This window comes from Lactuca sativa, chromosome 1 (assembly GCF_002870075.4).
Source record: "Lactuca sativa cultivar Salinas chromosome 1, Lsat_Salinas_v11, whole genome shotgun sequence".
Taxonomy (NCBI): Eukaryota; Viridiplantae; Streptophyta; class Magnoliopsida; order Asterales; family Asteraceae; genus Lactuca; species Lactuca sativa.
The window spans coordinates 132,971,609-132,988,051 of NC_056623.2; the positions used below are offsets into that span (position 1 = coordinate 132,971,609).

The 16,443-nt window shown below is 34.9% G+C and overlaps 4 protein-coding genes and 1 long non-coding RNA gene across 9 annotated transcripts; 1 reads left to right on the plus strand and 4 right to left on the minus strand.

Moving 5' to 3' along the window:
- Positions 1-1,335: 1,335 nt before the first annotated feature.
- On the minus strand, positions 1,336-2,743 carry LOC122194721 (uncharacterized). The gene is made up of 3 exons (XM_042895881.2): positions 2,345-2,743; positions 1,932-2,002; positions 1,336-1,807 (listed from the first exon to the last, which is right to left on the minus strand). The coding sequence occupies exons 1-3, from the start codon at positions 2,712-2,714 to the stop codon at positions 1,760-1,762; spliced, it is 489 nt and encodes a 162-aa protein (XP_042751815.2). The 5' UTR covers positions 2,715-2,743; the 3' UTR covers positions 1,336-1,759.
- A 968-nt stretch (positions 2,744-3,711) lies between these two features.
- LOC111892170 (disease resistance protein RUN1-like) lies at positions 3,712-5,447 on the minus strand. The gene is made up of 4 exons (XM_023888233.1): positions 5,103-5,447; positions 4,468-4,959; positions 4,044-4,364; positions 3,712-3,960 (listed from the first exon to the last, which is right to left on the minus strand). The coding sequence occupies exons 1-4, from the start codon at positions 5,445-5,447 to the stop codon at positions 3,712-3,714; spliced, it is 1,407 nt and encodes a 468-aa protein (XP_023744001.1).
- Positions 5,448-8,101: 2,654 nt separating this feature from the next.
- On the plus strand, positions 8,102-15,557 carry LOC111892184 (uncharacterized). Of its 4 annotated transcripts, XM_052764019.1 has the most exons (7): positions 8,116-8,401; positions 8,496-8,646; positions 12,506-14,005; positions 14,093-14,197; positions 14,519-14,704; positions 15,035-15,244; positions 15,341-15,557. In XM_052764019.1, the coding sequence occupies exons 3-6, from the start codon at positions 13,712-13,714 to the stop codon at positions 15,233-15,235; spliced, it is 786 nt and encodes a 261-aa protein (XP_052619979.1). In that variant the 5' UTR covers positions 8,116-8,401; positions 8,496-8,646; positions 12,506-13,711; the 3' UTR covers positions 15,236-15,244; positions 15,341-15,557. The 4 variants fall into 4 exon arrangements, with proteins under 4 accessions (XP_052619983.1, XP_052619985.1, XP_052619986.1 ...); XM_052764023.1 differs by lacking the exons at positions 14,093-14,197; positions 14,519-14,704; positions 15,035-15,244; positions 15,341-15,557 and having other exon boundaries at positions 8,102-8,401; positions 12,510-13,223; XM_052764025.1 differs by lacking the exons at positions 14,093-14,197; positions 14,519-14,704; positions 15,035-15,244; positions 15,341-15,557 and having other exon boundaries at positions 8,102-8,401; positions 8,562-8,646; positions 12,506-13,223.
- On the minus strand, positions 8,796-10,552 carry LOC111892183 (callose synthase 9-like). The gene is made up of 6 exons (XM_052764027.1): positions 10,414-10,552; positions 9,746-9,865; positions 9,571-9,652; positions 9,333-9,490; positions 9,135-9,255; positions 8,796-9,053 (listed from the first exon to the last, which is right to left on the minus strand). The coding sequence occupies exons 1-6, from the start codon at positions 10,419-10,421 to the stop codon at positions 8,853-8,855; spliced, it is 690 nt and encodes a 229-aa protein (XP_052619987.1). The 5' UTR covers positions 10,422-10,552; the 3' UTR covers positions 8,796-8,852.
- Positions 10,549-15,988, minus strand: LOC128126282 (uncharacterized). Of its 2 annotated transcripts, XR_008224065.1 has the most exons (5): positions 15,927-15,988; positions 11,284-11,332; positions 11,028-11,089; positions 10,856-10,940; positions 10,549-10,771 (listed from the first exon to the last, which is right to left on the minus strand). It is a non-coding gene; the product is annotated as an uncharacterized LOC128126282 (long non-coding RNA). The 2 variants fall into 2 exon arrangements; XR_008224063.1 differs by lacking the exon at positions 15,927-15,988 and having other exon boundaries at positions 11,284-11,417.
- Positions 15,989-16,443: the final 455 nt, after the last annotated feature.

A 16,443-nucleotide genomic window follows, 5' to 3' on the forward strand; every position in this document is an offset into this window, starting at 1 on the left:
ACCGACGTAAAGAATCAACATGAGATGGCTGATATAAGCCTTTACCGGGTATGGTCTAAATGTGATGCGGTATACGTGTGTTTTTATCACATCACATAAGTATTAGCATGTTATAGCGAAATGTAGTCTAGTGATATGTTATTTCCAACCATTTGTGCAGATATACATTTCCATAAATGTAAAGAATGCCCATTGGTTTTTTAGGGTTTCGGATTTTCAGTTGTTCACACTCGCTGTCTACAATAGTTCATGGTTTAGTGATTATTGTTCAGAAACCGCAAACTGTTTTATAGCTATACAACCGTGTATCCAGAAAGTAGCATCAAATATGACAACACAGGTAGTTATGGTTCGTCGGAGTTAGTAACAGTGGTAACTAGAGTAAGTTTCTTTGTCAGAAACAGTGAACATAGCATTTGAGGTTCTCCGATAAGAGAAATGTATCGCGATGGAGGTTAGAGCACATTCCAAATATGAGGGTTCGGTGCTACTAATTAAGCAAGTGTGGGATACATGGAGGCTAGAATTTGGAAGACATTGGAGGCTAGAGTTTGAACACGGCGGCGATTTGTAAAAATGAAGGAAATGGCTAGGGTTGGAACATGTCGGTCACCGGTTATGTGAGGAAATTGGTGGTAGTGGCATCCTGCCGAAAAGAGAAGGGGACACATGGAAGAGGAAAGACGGGGCTGGGTAAAGGGGTTGGGGGGTTTTTTAGGTTAATAATTTGAATAAAATAAATATACAAATAAAAATCCAAAATACAGTGCAAAATAGTAACATTTTAACATATGTACAATAACAGCTGTTAAACAGAGGGACGGAATTCACAACCAAGCCTGATGAAAAGGCAAAATTTTTGTAATTTTGAAATCACTAGTGTTGGAACCGCAAAAATCAGCAAACAACTGGAACCAGACTTTCATGCTTAGATCATTCGAAAATCCCCTTTTATGAATACAAATAAATAGTTTACAAATTTGTTTTTAATTATTCAGAAAAGAAATGAGATGAAGGTACTCCGTGTTGCCAATATTGAAAGTTTCAAACTGTTTAGCAACCCACAAGTATATTCAAGTTCTTAAACATGTACCATATATATACATCTAATTACTGTTGAATGTCTTATCCTAGGGCATCTAAGAAGCTTATTTAAGTCCTCAATATGAGCAGAAATTTAATGGCCATAGCACAATTTTATAATACTACTTAAACTCAAGGCAACTTAACACTAATGTTGGGTGGTAGTTCATGGTGGGGTTTCGTGGCGGCAATTGCCGATGACAAAGACGCCTAAAGCAATGCAAAAATCATGAGAATCATGGAAACTCTGCAAAAATATCGAATATATATAAAGCAATCAGTACAACACAGAGACTTACATCATGTTCCTCACACATGTATTAACTGAAATCAATTTATCTTCCTGTCTCTTTACCCTTCTCATTATACACACATATAAAATACAAATTACAAAGAATGGGCGAGATATGCAAAGGTCCGAGAGATAACACACATACAAACATACATTTAAAAACTAATATAGTAACACTAAATATTGTTTATCACCTATCTTTCGCAATCAAAGATAAATAAAAAATATATATGAAAACAAAAGCCCGGAAGATTTCCCATATGGGCACCAGGTGTGACAACGAGCAAACCATCTTAATTCTTGTGGAAAATTAGGATAGAACTCATAAGAGTTTCACATGATTGATTCAGAGTAGTTCGGTTACATGCATGCAGCCTCTCTTTCTCAAGCACTTTCAGGTGAATAATGAGACGTTGAAGATTCCCCCTTACCCTAATGATCAATAAAGGAAAAGTAAAAGTGAACTAAGTATATGGAGATATGATGTAACATATTTGGTTGTGTACGCATTTTTATGCTGTGATGATAGAAATGTTTGGGTGTGAAAAAAGCATACCTCACGTCTGCTACCAATTAATCCAGGATTCCTTTGAGATAAAGCTCTAAACCAGGACCCTTTCTTTTGTCCTGAACACAAGTTGTATTGAGCATAAATATATTTATATGGTCCAGCATATCAAAAGACATAGTCAACTACATAACAAATCAACCCATTTAGACGGATTATTACTTTTTCCATTCATATAAAAATTAAAAGTACAACTTTTGGTTTTTATATTTTATAAAGACAAAATCTTGTCTTATAGGTCAATAAAATCGATAAAAAAAAATGGGTGGATTTGGGTCATAAGATCCATTTGCTTAAAAGATTTAAGTTACGATCCATCTATTAAAAAAGTTGGGTCATGGATGAAATCATTATAAATGAGACATGACAATAAGAATATATTTAATAAAAATGACATCTACCTTGATAGTCGGGGACATCCGTAATGAATTTACGGTGATAGGGATACAATTTTATGTAAGGAAGAAAAAATCGATAGTAGTTTAGGATGTATTGTCCTGTTGTTGTTTGAAAATGAGAGAGATCTCCACCAATTATGTGATTCCATGACTTGTAATAACCCAATGCATCTTCTTCATCATTGTTTTCTCCATCAGCATATACAAGACTCACCCCACACTCCTTTACAAATTTAAAAAACGGCAGGGTAACAGTAATAGTAACATAGTCACCAACGTCCATCTCATTCATCCCAAACATCCAATGACTTAACAACACCCACCACTTTCCACTTTCCACAATTTTTTCCAAGTGACGTTCGTATATCCACATGCGGTTCTTTGTTATATTACTAATTGTCATTATTGGAGGAAAAGGGAGCGGATTATCATCTGGAAGTAGAGGCCACTCATCGGTAGGTTTCTCTGTGTGCAGAGAGCAAAAGTTGATTCCTGTAAGGAGGTTGTTTGGAGATGATGATGATGGGATGGTAAATGATATTGATGGACCCATGCTTCTATGCCTAAACCAACTTGGTATCGCTTCCGCCTCAAACATTGTGCTGAATATTCCAAATTCATAAAACATCGTCTGCCAAATACAACCAGCTTAATTAATGTCCATAACAATTACATTATACATATTCACATAAACATGGACAGTTAACTGAACAAAACCTGGATTCCAAGTTCTGATGAAGAATTACTTCCCACGCACTTTTCATTATGGAATTCTAAATCAGCCCAGCCCAATCTATGTAATACCTTTTCCTCAACACCTACTATTTCTTGGACTTTCACAATGCCCTCAATTTCATACAACCAACGTTCAACAGTTATCAAGGTAAATGGTAACTCTAGTGGGGACATTTCCGGATCAAATAAAACTTTTTTTACATTAACCAGATCATCAGAATCGAACAACAATGCTCTTAAAGTGCGTGGAGGGCACTCAACTAACTCCAATTTTGTACAATTCTCCATACTAAGTATCTCAAGTATAGGAAGGGTTCTCACACAAATGGGCATGGAATCGAAGGGATTGCTATCTAAATATAATTCCTTTAACATGGATAGACAACTGAAGTCCATGGGAAAGGATTCAGTGAACAAATTGCTATTTACAAGTGACAACCTTACTAAAGTCCTCGGTAAAGACATTGCAAAGAACTTCAAATCACTTGGTATGGCACCCTCAAAGGTAGAGAAATAGGTCCTTCTGTTTATGCTAATGTTGTTACCTTTGCACAATTCCAGTGAATCCATATCCCTAATCTGGATACGAGATTTACCAAGACTACAACCATCTAGCAACATTGTCTTAACACTCTTCAACATCTTATGATTCTCGGAAGTTTTTCAATCTTCTTGCAGTAGCTAAGATCGATGAAGGCAAGGTCAACACATTTCTCAATTGATTCACAGACCTCAACCAAACTAATGCAATTTCTAACTATTAACCTCTCAAGTGTAGGAAGTTGCTCAAATTCACCAAGACTACGAAGTTGTTTACAGAAACTTAAATTAAGAATCTTCAATGATCCAAGTAGCTTATTGTCTTTTAAGCGTGATCTGTCCCACTTCAAAAACAAAGGAAATAAGTTAGAATAGTAGTGAATTTCATTAACTCAACATGGAAGAATAATGAGTGAAGATAAGTTACCTTTTGCCTCTTGTCAAGCCGTGGATTACTATCACAACCGACAAATGATTCAATATTGCTATATGACATGTCAAGAGCAACCAAATTCATCATCGGTAAGTCTAAAGATATAGACTTTAAAGGAAACCCATGCATACACAAGCCTCTTAATTCCTTAGGAAAGTTCTCATAAGACCCATTCATATGCACATAATTAAGTTGTAGTAGCATCAAATTATCCATGTTACTAAATGCATCCGTTTTCAGCTCAAATGATGCACCCAACTTCTCTTTCTCAATCATGCGCATGTCAAGAGCAAGGCCTAGAACATTTCCCTTTCCCTAAGAAGTAAGAAGAAACACATTGAAAAAAAAATAGAAAAAAATCAGATAATACAAAATCCTTTGAACATGCACAATACTACAAGCATAAATGGCCTCTTACCTTTTTTTGTTTTAACACTCTAAATGACTCCTCATGACACCATAATCGACTTCGCTTCCATGGTTTGTCAAGTGACTCTTGACGTACTTCCCATCTTCCCATCTCTTGAATCAACTGATGCATCTTCAATTCATTATTCAGTCCTATACTAAGAAGGCATTTGTCAACGAGATCTGTGATCCCAGATCTTGTATTTATATCACATGCATTTAATATTGTTTCACTAACATCTTTATCTATTCCAACAAAAAAACAAGCAATGTGCTTAAACAACTCCTTATCATTGTTACATGGTAAAGCATCAAAGCTCATTCTCAATACATTATTTATACGAGAATTTGTTTCTTTCATCAGACCTTCTATGCACCCTTCCCAGTAAGCTACATCTTGATTATGTAGAGACTTACCCAAAACTTTAAGAGCTAATGGATGTCCTTGACAATACTTCACTAGGTTATCTGACACCTCTTCATAACCTGGGGATAGTTGCACCTAAATGCATGAGAACACAAAAGCTGTTGTGATTGAATCTCATCTAATCCTTCAAGGAAATGCATTGCATGGTTGGGTTTAATGTTTGTTTTGAAAAGTGCACAACTTTCTGTCAACCATGAGTCCTTTGTTATTATTATAACTTTGCTTCCGGGATGAAAACCTTTGCTTCCAAGTAATGAATCCAACTGATCAAGAGTGGTGATATCATCAAGAACTAGAAAGACCCTTCTACGGGCTAGTGCATTCTCTATCCTTGTGGTGTATATTGATACATCATGAAATCTTATTGAACTTGTTTTGTAAATTTCATTGAAGAGTTGTTCTTGTAAATCAACCAACCCATTAAAATTTCCATTACATTTCCTAGTGATATCATCAATATAGCTGCTTCTCTGGAATTCACGACAATATAGCCCATATATATGTTTGGCTAAAGATGTCTTCCCGATCCCGCCTATGCCATAAATAGTGAGTATATCCGCCATATGTGAGGATCCATCTTTCAACCATGAAGTGATGAAATTAATATGATAGTCCATCCCAATAAATAGAGGTTGAGCACTCCGTAAGTGTATATGTAATCTACGGTGTATGTTCTTCACAATTTCTTCAATGAACTTTTTCTCTGGCCTGAAACATGAATTAACAATAACTTCAATACACAATCTACAACCTAAAGAACAAGATTTGAAGATTTAGTTTATCCGAAGATCAAATCAAAATTATACCATATTATTGTTATGAATTAAGATATTCACATCAAAACCATGTTGTATTTTTTACTTCTAAAAATATAGTCATCAAATGTGTAAGGTCATAATATTTATGTATGATAAGATGAAAGCTACCAATGTGCTACAATATTTCACATATCGGCCATATAACTTTACTATGTTTATACAAGACCATCAAGCTTAACTATCAATGTGGTTTTGCATGTGTCTAAAAAAAACCAAGTTATCTTCTCTAAGTGTTATTCTCTACTACTCACAGATACAAGAAGTTATTGTTATTTATTAGAGAAGACTGTAAAATAGTTCAAATTTATGTTGTTTTCTTTGGATCAAGTCCAAAAGGTTGTAATTTTTGCAACAATCGTCCTCTGCTAGGTTATCTTTGTGGCTTTGGTCACTCACTATGATACCGTGAGTGCTAGTTCATTCAATCCCTATGAAATGACTAGTTTGACCTTTCATACTAAATTTTTAATTATTTTAATATTAGTATTATTATTTTTATCTAAATTAGCAAACAAAAAAACCTTATCCCCATCCTTTTCCGAGAAAAACATCTCTATTTGAATAGGATATGGACCAAATCTGTTTCCCATACTATTCTTGTGTACAAAGTATATACATACAAATATTATAGTTTAGTAACACGACTATTATAAACATTACAACTATTATTCATGTGTACAAAGTATATAGATACAAATATTACAGTTTGGTACCATGACTATTACAAATATTACAATATATAATTCCTAGTCTTAATATACCCCCTTGATCCAAAGGAGGAGGATGTCGAATGCTTAGCCTGGATCTATATTAAATAAAACTCATGGTAATCCTATTGTGAAAATATCGGTAATTTGATAACATGCTGGGACATGCAAAACCCTTATATGGCCTCATTGAACTTTCTCTCTGCCAAATTGAATGTCGATCTTGATATGATTGGTGCGATGATGTTGAATGGGATTTCCCAACATGTATAGGGAACTAACATTATCACAATATATGAGAGAAGTACTCTTTCATGGACAACCCAACTCTAGAAAAAGATTCCGAATCAAGCAAATCTCAGCAACATCATTGGCAACACCTATGTTCTTTAAAAGAAGACTGTAGTCTGTCGTTTGGAAGACCATTAGAGTAAGTTATTACCCACGAAGACACATTATCTAGACATGGAACAACGAGTGTCTGGGCAACCCGCCCAATTAACATAAGATAAGGGTGCACAGTGAACAGGGACACATGTATAAACCCATATCAACATCAACAGTGGCTTTATTGTACCGGATAATGAGTTTAAGAGCATTCATGTGAGCCGCACGGAGCGTACATATGTATGCAAACTTGTTGAACAACATATGACATGTCGGGACAGGTAAATGCCAAGTACATTAGGCTTGAGGGTGTGGTGCGGTTCCAGGGAGTGCGGTTTCGCCACATAAGCAGTGAACACCTCCCCCTGGGTATGGTTTGGTGCGGTTCAAACCGCAGTGCGGCAAAAAATGGCCGCGGTTTGTGATTGGGTGTGGCTAATTTGACTGGTTTGTGATTAGGTGGGGAGAAATTAAAGTTTTTATTTAATTTTTTTTAAATAAAGTGTGACACCACTCCTTAGGTGTGGCAAGGAACCACACTTTTGTTATAAATATGACGTGGCGCTTACGTGACAACGAAGGGAGTGCGGTTTCGATGGCACGACACCCTCCAGCCTTAGAGAACTATCGAAGCACCTATAAGCGGTGTCATCATCTATCAATTATTTGACATAATAACTAAGATAATCTCAGTGATGTTGGTGTGTGAACTGAACTGGACTACAATCTTTCGTCTTAACGCGCAAAATAATGCCAATAGAGTTACTCTACTTGGATAGAAACATTTCGATACAATCTCTACTCTCTGGTGACAGAGTGATACGAGTATAACCCACACCCGACCCAAAAGACCCATCAGTAAAACCACCGGCTTTGCATATTAAAGGAACCTTGAAAACCAAGTCATATTGATCACTAAACTCGTTGCACGTGAATTTGAATGTTTCTTTATTTCCTTGTTTTTAGCTCCATTGGGTTTCCATGAATAAGTCAATGCATGGTTACTCCCGTTTCTAGAGCTGAGGAGATCGTGAGACAATCATTAGTCTTTAAATTGTATTTGCTTTTGGGAATGAATATATCAAAAATTGCTCTATCTTTTTTCTTCCCCTTCCTTGATACTTCTGTACAGATTGACTCTCTCAAACAAGGTCTACCAATTTGGTTCTTTCATTGCTCTGGTCCTCAACACTACTAGAAACTTGAGTTTCAGCTATGGATTTTGCTACGGATATGTTCTCTAGCAAAATTTAGACTTATAGCTACGAACTTACGACGGATCTACCATGTTTTTGATATGTTTTTGATAGTTATTTTATTTATTTAACATGTGGAATATTAGTGAGGATTTACCGAGGGATCAGCTATAGATCTCGCAAGTATTTATCGATGCACCACTATCCCTCGCTAATCAGTCGAAAAATGAAGGGCCTTAGCTAGGGTTCAACGACAGATAAAAAATTGCGCCATCTGGTACGCGTTTAGCGAGAGAACATCGACGGAAACTATATTGTGGGTACGCGCGTTTTGTTTTTTCTATCGCTAATCTCTAGCTGAAATTGGCACAACCCAGTTCCATCTTCACGAAATGCATTGAAATTTCTGGTACGCGTTTGCTTCCCTCCAGCATACTTTGAAGTTCACGAAATGCGTTTTGTTTTTTCTATCACTTTGGACTCTGGACATGAATTTTGAACAGATGACGGCATAGAAGTTCCCTTCAATCTGTTAACCCACTTCCATCTCACAATCTCTGTTTGAACAGATGACAATGACGACACTACTCACCCGATTCCGGCAACCTCCACATTTTTAAGCTGAAAGTATTCTTCGTTAACTTTCGGATTCAAGTAAATCTCATCCCTATTAGGTTAATTTTAGTTCAATTGCACAATATACTTTGTTGGGGTTTAATTTCTCATTTTTTCTTTTTCAATCGATGTCCCTCTTATCTCTCAGCATTATATACATGAATAACCCTGAAAGTTAGAAGTAGAACTTGATTTAGGGCTTGATTCATCATAGTTTGTCATCCAATTTACGAGAATTTAAGGATTCAGGAACACCAGTAGCCAAAACCTTTAGGTTTTCCCCAATTCTCTTTCATATTTAGGAGGTGGTCTCTCTGATAAGTCCTATTCCCTATTGAGGTCTTGAAGTTGATGTGGTCTCTCTGATAAGTCCTATTCCCTTTTGAGGTCTTGAAGTTAATGTGGTCTCTCTGAGAATTTAAGGATTCAGGGCTTCCACCTTCTTTCTGTAAGTATACAATTAAAATTTAAAACCACATTATTACATTAAAAAGAAAATAAGTTGATTAAAAAAAACAAATACAGACCAGAATTCCAGTAAGGGCAGTGACTTTTTGCATAACAAGTGAGAGTTTTTTTAGTTGAAAGTCAAAGTGGATTGTTCTTTGCACTATGCTTGCTTTAATGTCATCGTATATTCTTTCAACCCTGTGGGAGATGAATATGTTAAAAAAATTATAATAATAATAGTGAAATGACATAATTGACCCTGATTAAACACATACCATTCGTTCCCTTCTTTGTCGAAAATTAAAGTCAAAATTAGCTTGATGGTGTAAAAACATTCCTCAACTGCATATTGCATATAATCATCTCTTGAAATTCTATCCCATAGTTCGTCTTGTGTGTCACTCTCTCCAGCTATATCTTTTGCAAGGAATAACTAAACATAAAAAAGAAAATAAATAAATAAATATTTATAAAGAAAATGTAAAACTTCAAAATTGAAGGATTTTTAGTAACCTTGCTGGCTAGTACAAAAAGAGGCCATTGCACCATGGGAACAGTTCCAGTATTTTTAGGCATTTGAAGCAATTCCATTTCCCTGAAAAGAAAGACACGTCAAAAGTCAAAACCAGAGGGCAAAAATGTAATATTTTACCTAAACAAGTCATGTTAATAGAAGTTAAAAACTCACAGATTAGTAATGTAATCTTCTTCTCTTAGATTCTTGACAATCTCATTCCAGAAAGGTGAAAATCTAGCAGCATCAAACTTATCTTTTACAAGAATCTGACCAGTTACCTTAAGGGAACTCCTGAAAAATATAATTAAACATTAATATAGGACAGAAAATGGAATTCAACAAATTATGTTACGAAATTTCATAAAGACATCTTATATTAAATACATAGCAAGTGCATGCATACGATCTTATATTAATCGTCCTAATTGTCTTACATAATCAATGATGATTCCAAATGACTTATTGTATGGGCCCTTTTATCATGGCAGTTTCTAATTTTGCATTAGTATTTAAAAAAAAAATCTCGGTGGACCAAGTACAAAATTTCATTTTAATTGTAAAATTATACAAAACTTATATTTAAAGATAATTTATAATTTAGAAAAAAAAATTAATGAATTTGGTGCAAGGGCAAAATGGTCATAAGAAAAATTAAAAGCCGAATAGTTGGATTTTAAGAAATCAGGGACTAAAAAAGTTAAGAAGCATAAAATTTGCTAACCCATTTCTTTTCGGACCAAACCCAAAGAAAAATTGTTAAGCTAAAGGACCATAAGTGTAAAACTAACAATCAAATGCTTTTTAATGTGATTATTAGAAATGAATGCAAAGTTGTATACTTGCACATATAATGATATTCCCCCACAATCCGAAGTTAATTTCGGTAGGTTTCTTCTTCGATCCTCTCATGGCTTGTGAAACATGAAGTCTTTTTTTGTAATTTGTTTTAAGACGTAATTTGTTTTAGGGAGGGAATAGGATGAGAGAGGTTGTCTTGTGATGAGCCATGTTGTGTTCCCCCTCTTTATCCATTCTTCAATGGCCTTTCTTTCATACGTTTGACCAGTTGCTAGGGTTACTGGATCACTAAAGATATGGCTAGTTATGGGACACACAGAATCTTTTGGTGGCCTTGATTGTGTATAAGATTGGGGAGAACCAAAGTTTGGACTTCCGTTACCATATTCTCCATGGAAGCTGAAATTTTCAAAAAAGAAATACAAATTTAGGACAAAAACAACAATACTCAATTCCCATATAAAAAAAATGACTCATAATTACCTTTTATCTGATGCTGAGTCTTCTTATTTGCATTACTGGAACTTCGCCCATGACCAACTTTTGTCCAAACTCTTTTCTTATGTTCCTAAGCATTAAAGCAACAATTAGTAAGCCATCAATTTAGAAACATTTTTGTAAGCCACAACTTTAAGACAAACTCTAGATTCATTACCTGAGTCTGCTGAGCTACTACTGAGATCATGGTGCGCTAATGACCATTTTACCCTTACACTCCTAAAAAACAAATTTTACAATATTCATCAATGTTAAGTCAATCTTTTAACGTGAGAGTAGTCAGGAGGATAAAGAATGGTAAGTAGTTAAAAAGTTAGTGTCTTAATAGATTAAGCCAAGTTTTTTGACTTAACCCATTAAGTCATTATGTCAAATTTAAATAAGAAGAGATAGAAAAAAGGTAAGAAACTAACCTGTATGCTTCTCTTGAATTCTTATTAGGCTTTAGAACTGGTGAGAACCCTACACTTTTAGGCAAAATGGGTCACATAATCTGGAATTTTGAGACTCACCTCATGCAAAGGAGTCATAGGTTGCCCTATTAATTATCATTTTTGTCATTTTGGTACTCCCTATATACTATTGGTTTTATAAGTTGTTAACAGGGGAAAATGGTCAATAAACTAAACAGAAATAGATACAGGTGAGGGGCAAAATGGTCCGTAAAATGTCAATAAACTGTCAACAGGGGCAATTTATTAATACTAAAGGATTGGCATAAAAGTAAAACTACTAGAAACCACATCGTTATTTAAGCTTCTGTTCCTAATTCTACCTTACTCACTTTCTTTATTTTTATTTATTAAATCAAGTATCGCTTTTTTGAGTATTAAAATTAACACGAATTTAATAGTACTACCAATAACTAATCTCTTATTATTAATTAAATAAGATCTCATAGAACTAATAATATTATTATACAACTTGATATAACATCTTTATAACAACATTAACTAAAAAAAATTAGGTACAAGAAATTAAAATATATGAAAAATTATTTTTTTTGAAAAGATTGTATAGTATTACGTTAGATAACAAAAGATATGCAAATGACACTTTAGGTCCCTGTAGTTTTAATATTCCGGAATTATATTTTTAGTCCCTGTAGCTTTAAATTTTAGGAATTACACTTTTGGTCACTATGAAAGTGGGAAATAAGCAAAAGACACTTTTGGTTTCTATAGTTTTAGTTTTCCAGAATTATATTCTTGGTCCCTAAAGTTTTTAGTTTGCGGGAATTACATTTCTGGTCCTTGTAGTTTATTTTTACAAAATTACATTTTTAGTCCCTGTAGTTTTTAATTTGCAAAAGTTAAATTTATGGAATTACAATTTTGGTCACTATGAAAGAGGGAAATAAGCAAGACACTTTTAGTCCCTATAGTTCTAGTTTTCCAAAATTATCTTTTTGGTCCCTAAAGCTTTTAGTTTGCAGGAATTACAATTCTTGTCCCTGTAGTTTTAATTTTCCAAAATTACATTTTTAGTCGCTACAGTTTTTGGAATATGATTGCATAGTTATAATAAAAATAAGTATTTCATATTGTATAATTGTAGTTTCCAAGGATGCTTTTAGTAATGTGGATATGATTACATTATCTAATTTCTAAATAGTACTTATATATTTGGTTGTAGCTAGTCATTATGTCAACACGTAGTGATAGAGACTGGATGTACAAAAGGTTAGATCATGGGTATCTTAGCACAACATATCATGCATCCATCAAAGGATTTCTAGATGTTGCTTTTTCTAATGAAGCAACCGTTGATGGGGATTATATTAGATGTCCTTGTTTTAAATGCAAGAACATGTATTATAAAACAAGAGGTGATGTAGAGCTTCACTTGTTACAAAATGGTTTCACTCCTAATTACACAACTTGGTGGGCACATGGTGAAAGAAATACGATATCTCAGCATGAGGAAGAATCTTCTAATCCAATGCAGGATCCGATGGAAGATGATGATGATGATGATGTTAATGGGTGTACACAAATGTTGATGGATGTAATGGAGGAACGCCCGAATCCAACTGCCAAGGGGTTCTATGATATGTTGGAAGACGCTGATGAACCTTTGTGGGATGGATGTGAAAATTATTCAAAATTACAAGCTGCAACAGAGTTGTTGCATTGGAAGTCAGAATACAATATATCTGAGGCTGCTTATGATCACATACTTCCTATAATTAAGCGGATGCTACCCAAAGGTGAGAAGCTAGTTGAGAACTTCTATGAGACGAAGAAGCTTTTGAAAATAGTTAGACTCCCAGAAAAAAAATCCATGCTTGAAAAAACCATTGCATGATATTCTATGGGGCAGATTCGGATTTGACTAAGTGTCGAGTGTGTGATCATGATCGGTACAAGAGTGGCAGACTACCATATCTGGTTATGAGGTACTTGCCGATTGCTCCTAGACTCCAAAGGTTGTATTTGACAAAAAAGACGGCAAAGCAAATGACATGGCACTATGAACATCAAACAGAACCGGGTTTGATGGTCCATCCAAGTGATGGTGAGGCTTGGAAGCATTTCGACTTAATGCATCAAGAATTTTCAAGTGAACCACGTAATGTTCGCCTTGGGCTATGCACCGATGGGTTCAGTCCAAATAACTCAAATACAACCCCGTATTCATGTTGGCCTGTTTTCCTTTCAATTTATAACTTGCCTCCTTGGATGTGCTTAAAAGAACCATATGTTCAGTTAAGCATAGTTATTCCTGGAAAAAAGAGCCCAGGTCAAAATATAGATAACTGTATGTGTGATCTACATGTAGGGTTTGTATGTCTGGCCCGAAGCGACTGATGTTCTTGCTCGCAAGGTATGGGAAGACTGTATGAAGAAACGATTTCCTGACATAATGCGAAGAGCACGTGAAGAATCTTTAAAACTTGCCAAAGCTGCAAATGTGAATGCCTCACTAGAAGGTGATTTAAATTTGCTAAAGGACTATCACCCAAATTGGATAAAAAAGGAGTATTGGGAAAAAATGATTAATGAAGTGTGGACCACATCCAAATGGAAACGTTTATCACAATCAGGGAAAAATAACAGAAATAAATTAGAAGATGGCTCTGTTTCCAAACATACAGGGGGATCTATATCTATTCGTCAACATAAGAAAAGAATGGTAAGATGTTTGCATCTCACCTTAGTTTCCACTTAGACTATTGAGTTTTTGTTTTGTTTTTTAATGTATTACTAATGGATTTTGTAGCAAGCAACACTTAAACGCCCTCCTACAGGAGTTGAACTTTATGCAAGGTTGCACACTAAACGGTCTACTCAGGAGTACATTACACCAAAGGCAGCTAAAGTTAAGGTATTTTCAATTCTTTTTTAGGAAACAAAACTTCCTACTATAAAGCAACAAATTGACAGAAAACAAATCTTTCGTGAGTAGTAATCAACTTACAAAAGAAAAGAAACAAATTATTATCTCTAAATGTTTTATCCTCTGCCTAGTTGTAATTAAATATTTTGTAAGTAGTAATCAACTTTATAAAAGGTTTGAGTATTAATTAATAGGAGGCTTATGAAGTGGTTCATTCCATTCCTTAATTATGAATTTAATGGAATGGAATGAACCATTCTATTCCTTATTTCATGTTTTTGTTGTTTCATATTTTTTTTGCTATAATAGGAGGCTTATGAACGTGCTATGGTGGCTAAGTTTGGTGATGATACTAGTTGCCACCCCCTCTTGGATAATGAAACATGGTGTGATGTTTCCGGAGGAGTCAAGAAAGGAAGAATATATGGATTCGGATCTGTGTCTGATCCAGCGAGCTTTTTGGAAGGAACATCTAGTACAATAACATCCCAAGAGGTACTTTATAAAAAATTCCTATCATATCATTGTACTTACAAAGTTTCCTATCATGGCATTGTACTTACAAAGTTTCCTATCATGGTATTGTATTTACAAAGTTTCCTATCATGGCATTGTACTTACAAAGTTTCCTATCATGGCATTGTACTTACAAAGTTTCCTATCATGGTATTGTATTTACAAAGTTTCCTATCAAGGCATTGTACTTACAAAGTTTCCTATCATGGCATTGTACTTACAAAGTTTCCTATCATGGTATTGTATTTACAAAGTTTCCTATCATGGCATTGTACTTACAAAGTTTCCTATCATGGCATTGTACTTTAGGTTGTCTATGAACGTGTACGAAATGAGATGCGTGAGGAAATGGATGCTAAAGCTATAGAAATGGAAGCTAAACATCAACAAATGCGTGAGGAAATGGATGCGAAAGCTGCAGCAATAGATGTCAAACAACAACAAATTGATGCAAAATATGAAGCAATGGAGAAGATGTATGCAGCCTTGCAAAATATGATGAGAAATTGAAAATTATAGGTAATATGATGTTAACCATTAGTATTTGATGTTTTTGCATGACTTGTTAACCTTTTGTATTTGATACTTTTGATTGTTTTGAATAATATTTTATAGGAATGTGAACCGAAGATGATTGGATGGACATGAAATGAAGAGAGCATCTAAAATGTTATTTTGAAATTATGTTTTGTGAAAACTCATTTCCCGATGCATATTTTGGATTTCTTGGTGCTAAAATGTTATTTTGAAGTTAAACCTTTGGGAGTTTGATGTTATATGGATAGTTTTGGTTTTGGATGTTTTTTGAATGATACTTTGGTAAACTTTGATATTTTGATATTGTAGTGTTTGGTTGCATTGTTATTTGATGTTTTTTAGTATAAAAAAAATTAATGTATAAATTTTGCAAGGGATTAGCTATGGAAAAAAACCATGTCTAAAGTTTGCGACAGATTAGTGACGAAAAAAAAAAGAAATCAATATATGAATTTTGCAAGGGATTTGCTACGGAAAAAAATTGATCACTGAAATTTTGCGACAGAAAAGCGACAGAATGACTTTATCAAATTTTGTCGCTAATGCCCTGAGTAAATGTGTTGAGTGACATTTAGTGACGGATATTCTGTCGCTACATTTGTCGCAAGGAAAAACCTCTTCGTCGCTAAAACCCTCGCTGAGAAATTAGCCACTTATAAATTACCTATGGAGTGAGTCCGTCGCTGATCCATCGCAAACAACATTTAGCGACGGAATAGCGACGGATACTTTCGTCTCTAAAACTCATGTTTCTAGTAGTGTAATCATGCCTCAAAAACTTGAGACATTACCCACTCTCTAATCTTCCATGGCAGCCATGGTCGACAATATATCCAAACTAGTTACTTTTTCCACCGCCAACCAAACTACCACCCAGTCCCAACTCGACATCATCATGAAGCAGCTAACCGCCGAATACGAGCAAACCGATACTCTCCTGGCAACCCTAATCAAACCAGAAAAAGCATCTGCCAGTAAACAACCCAAACCTCTCACCACCAACACACAAAGGCGCCCACCCAAGCTGACCTTGGTTACTTTTAATGGCTCCAATCTATTCGAATCGTTATTTTAGGCACACCAGTATTTCACATTCTATAACATCAATCCTACGGAATGACTCACAATGATCGCTTTCTTTCTACGTGGAGATGAACAAAGTTGGTATAAGTATCTTTTCA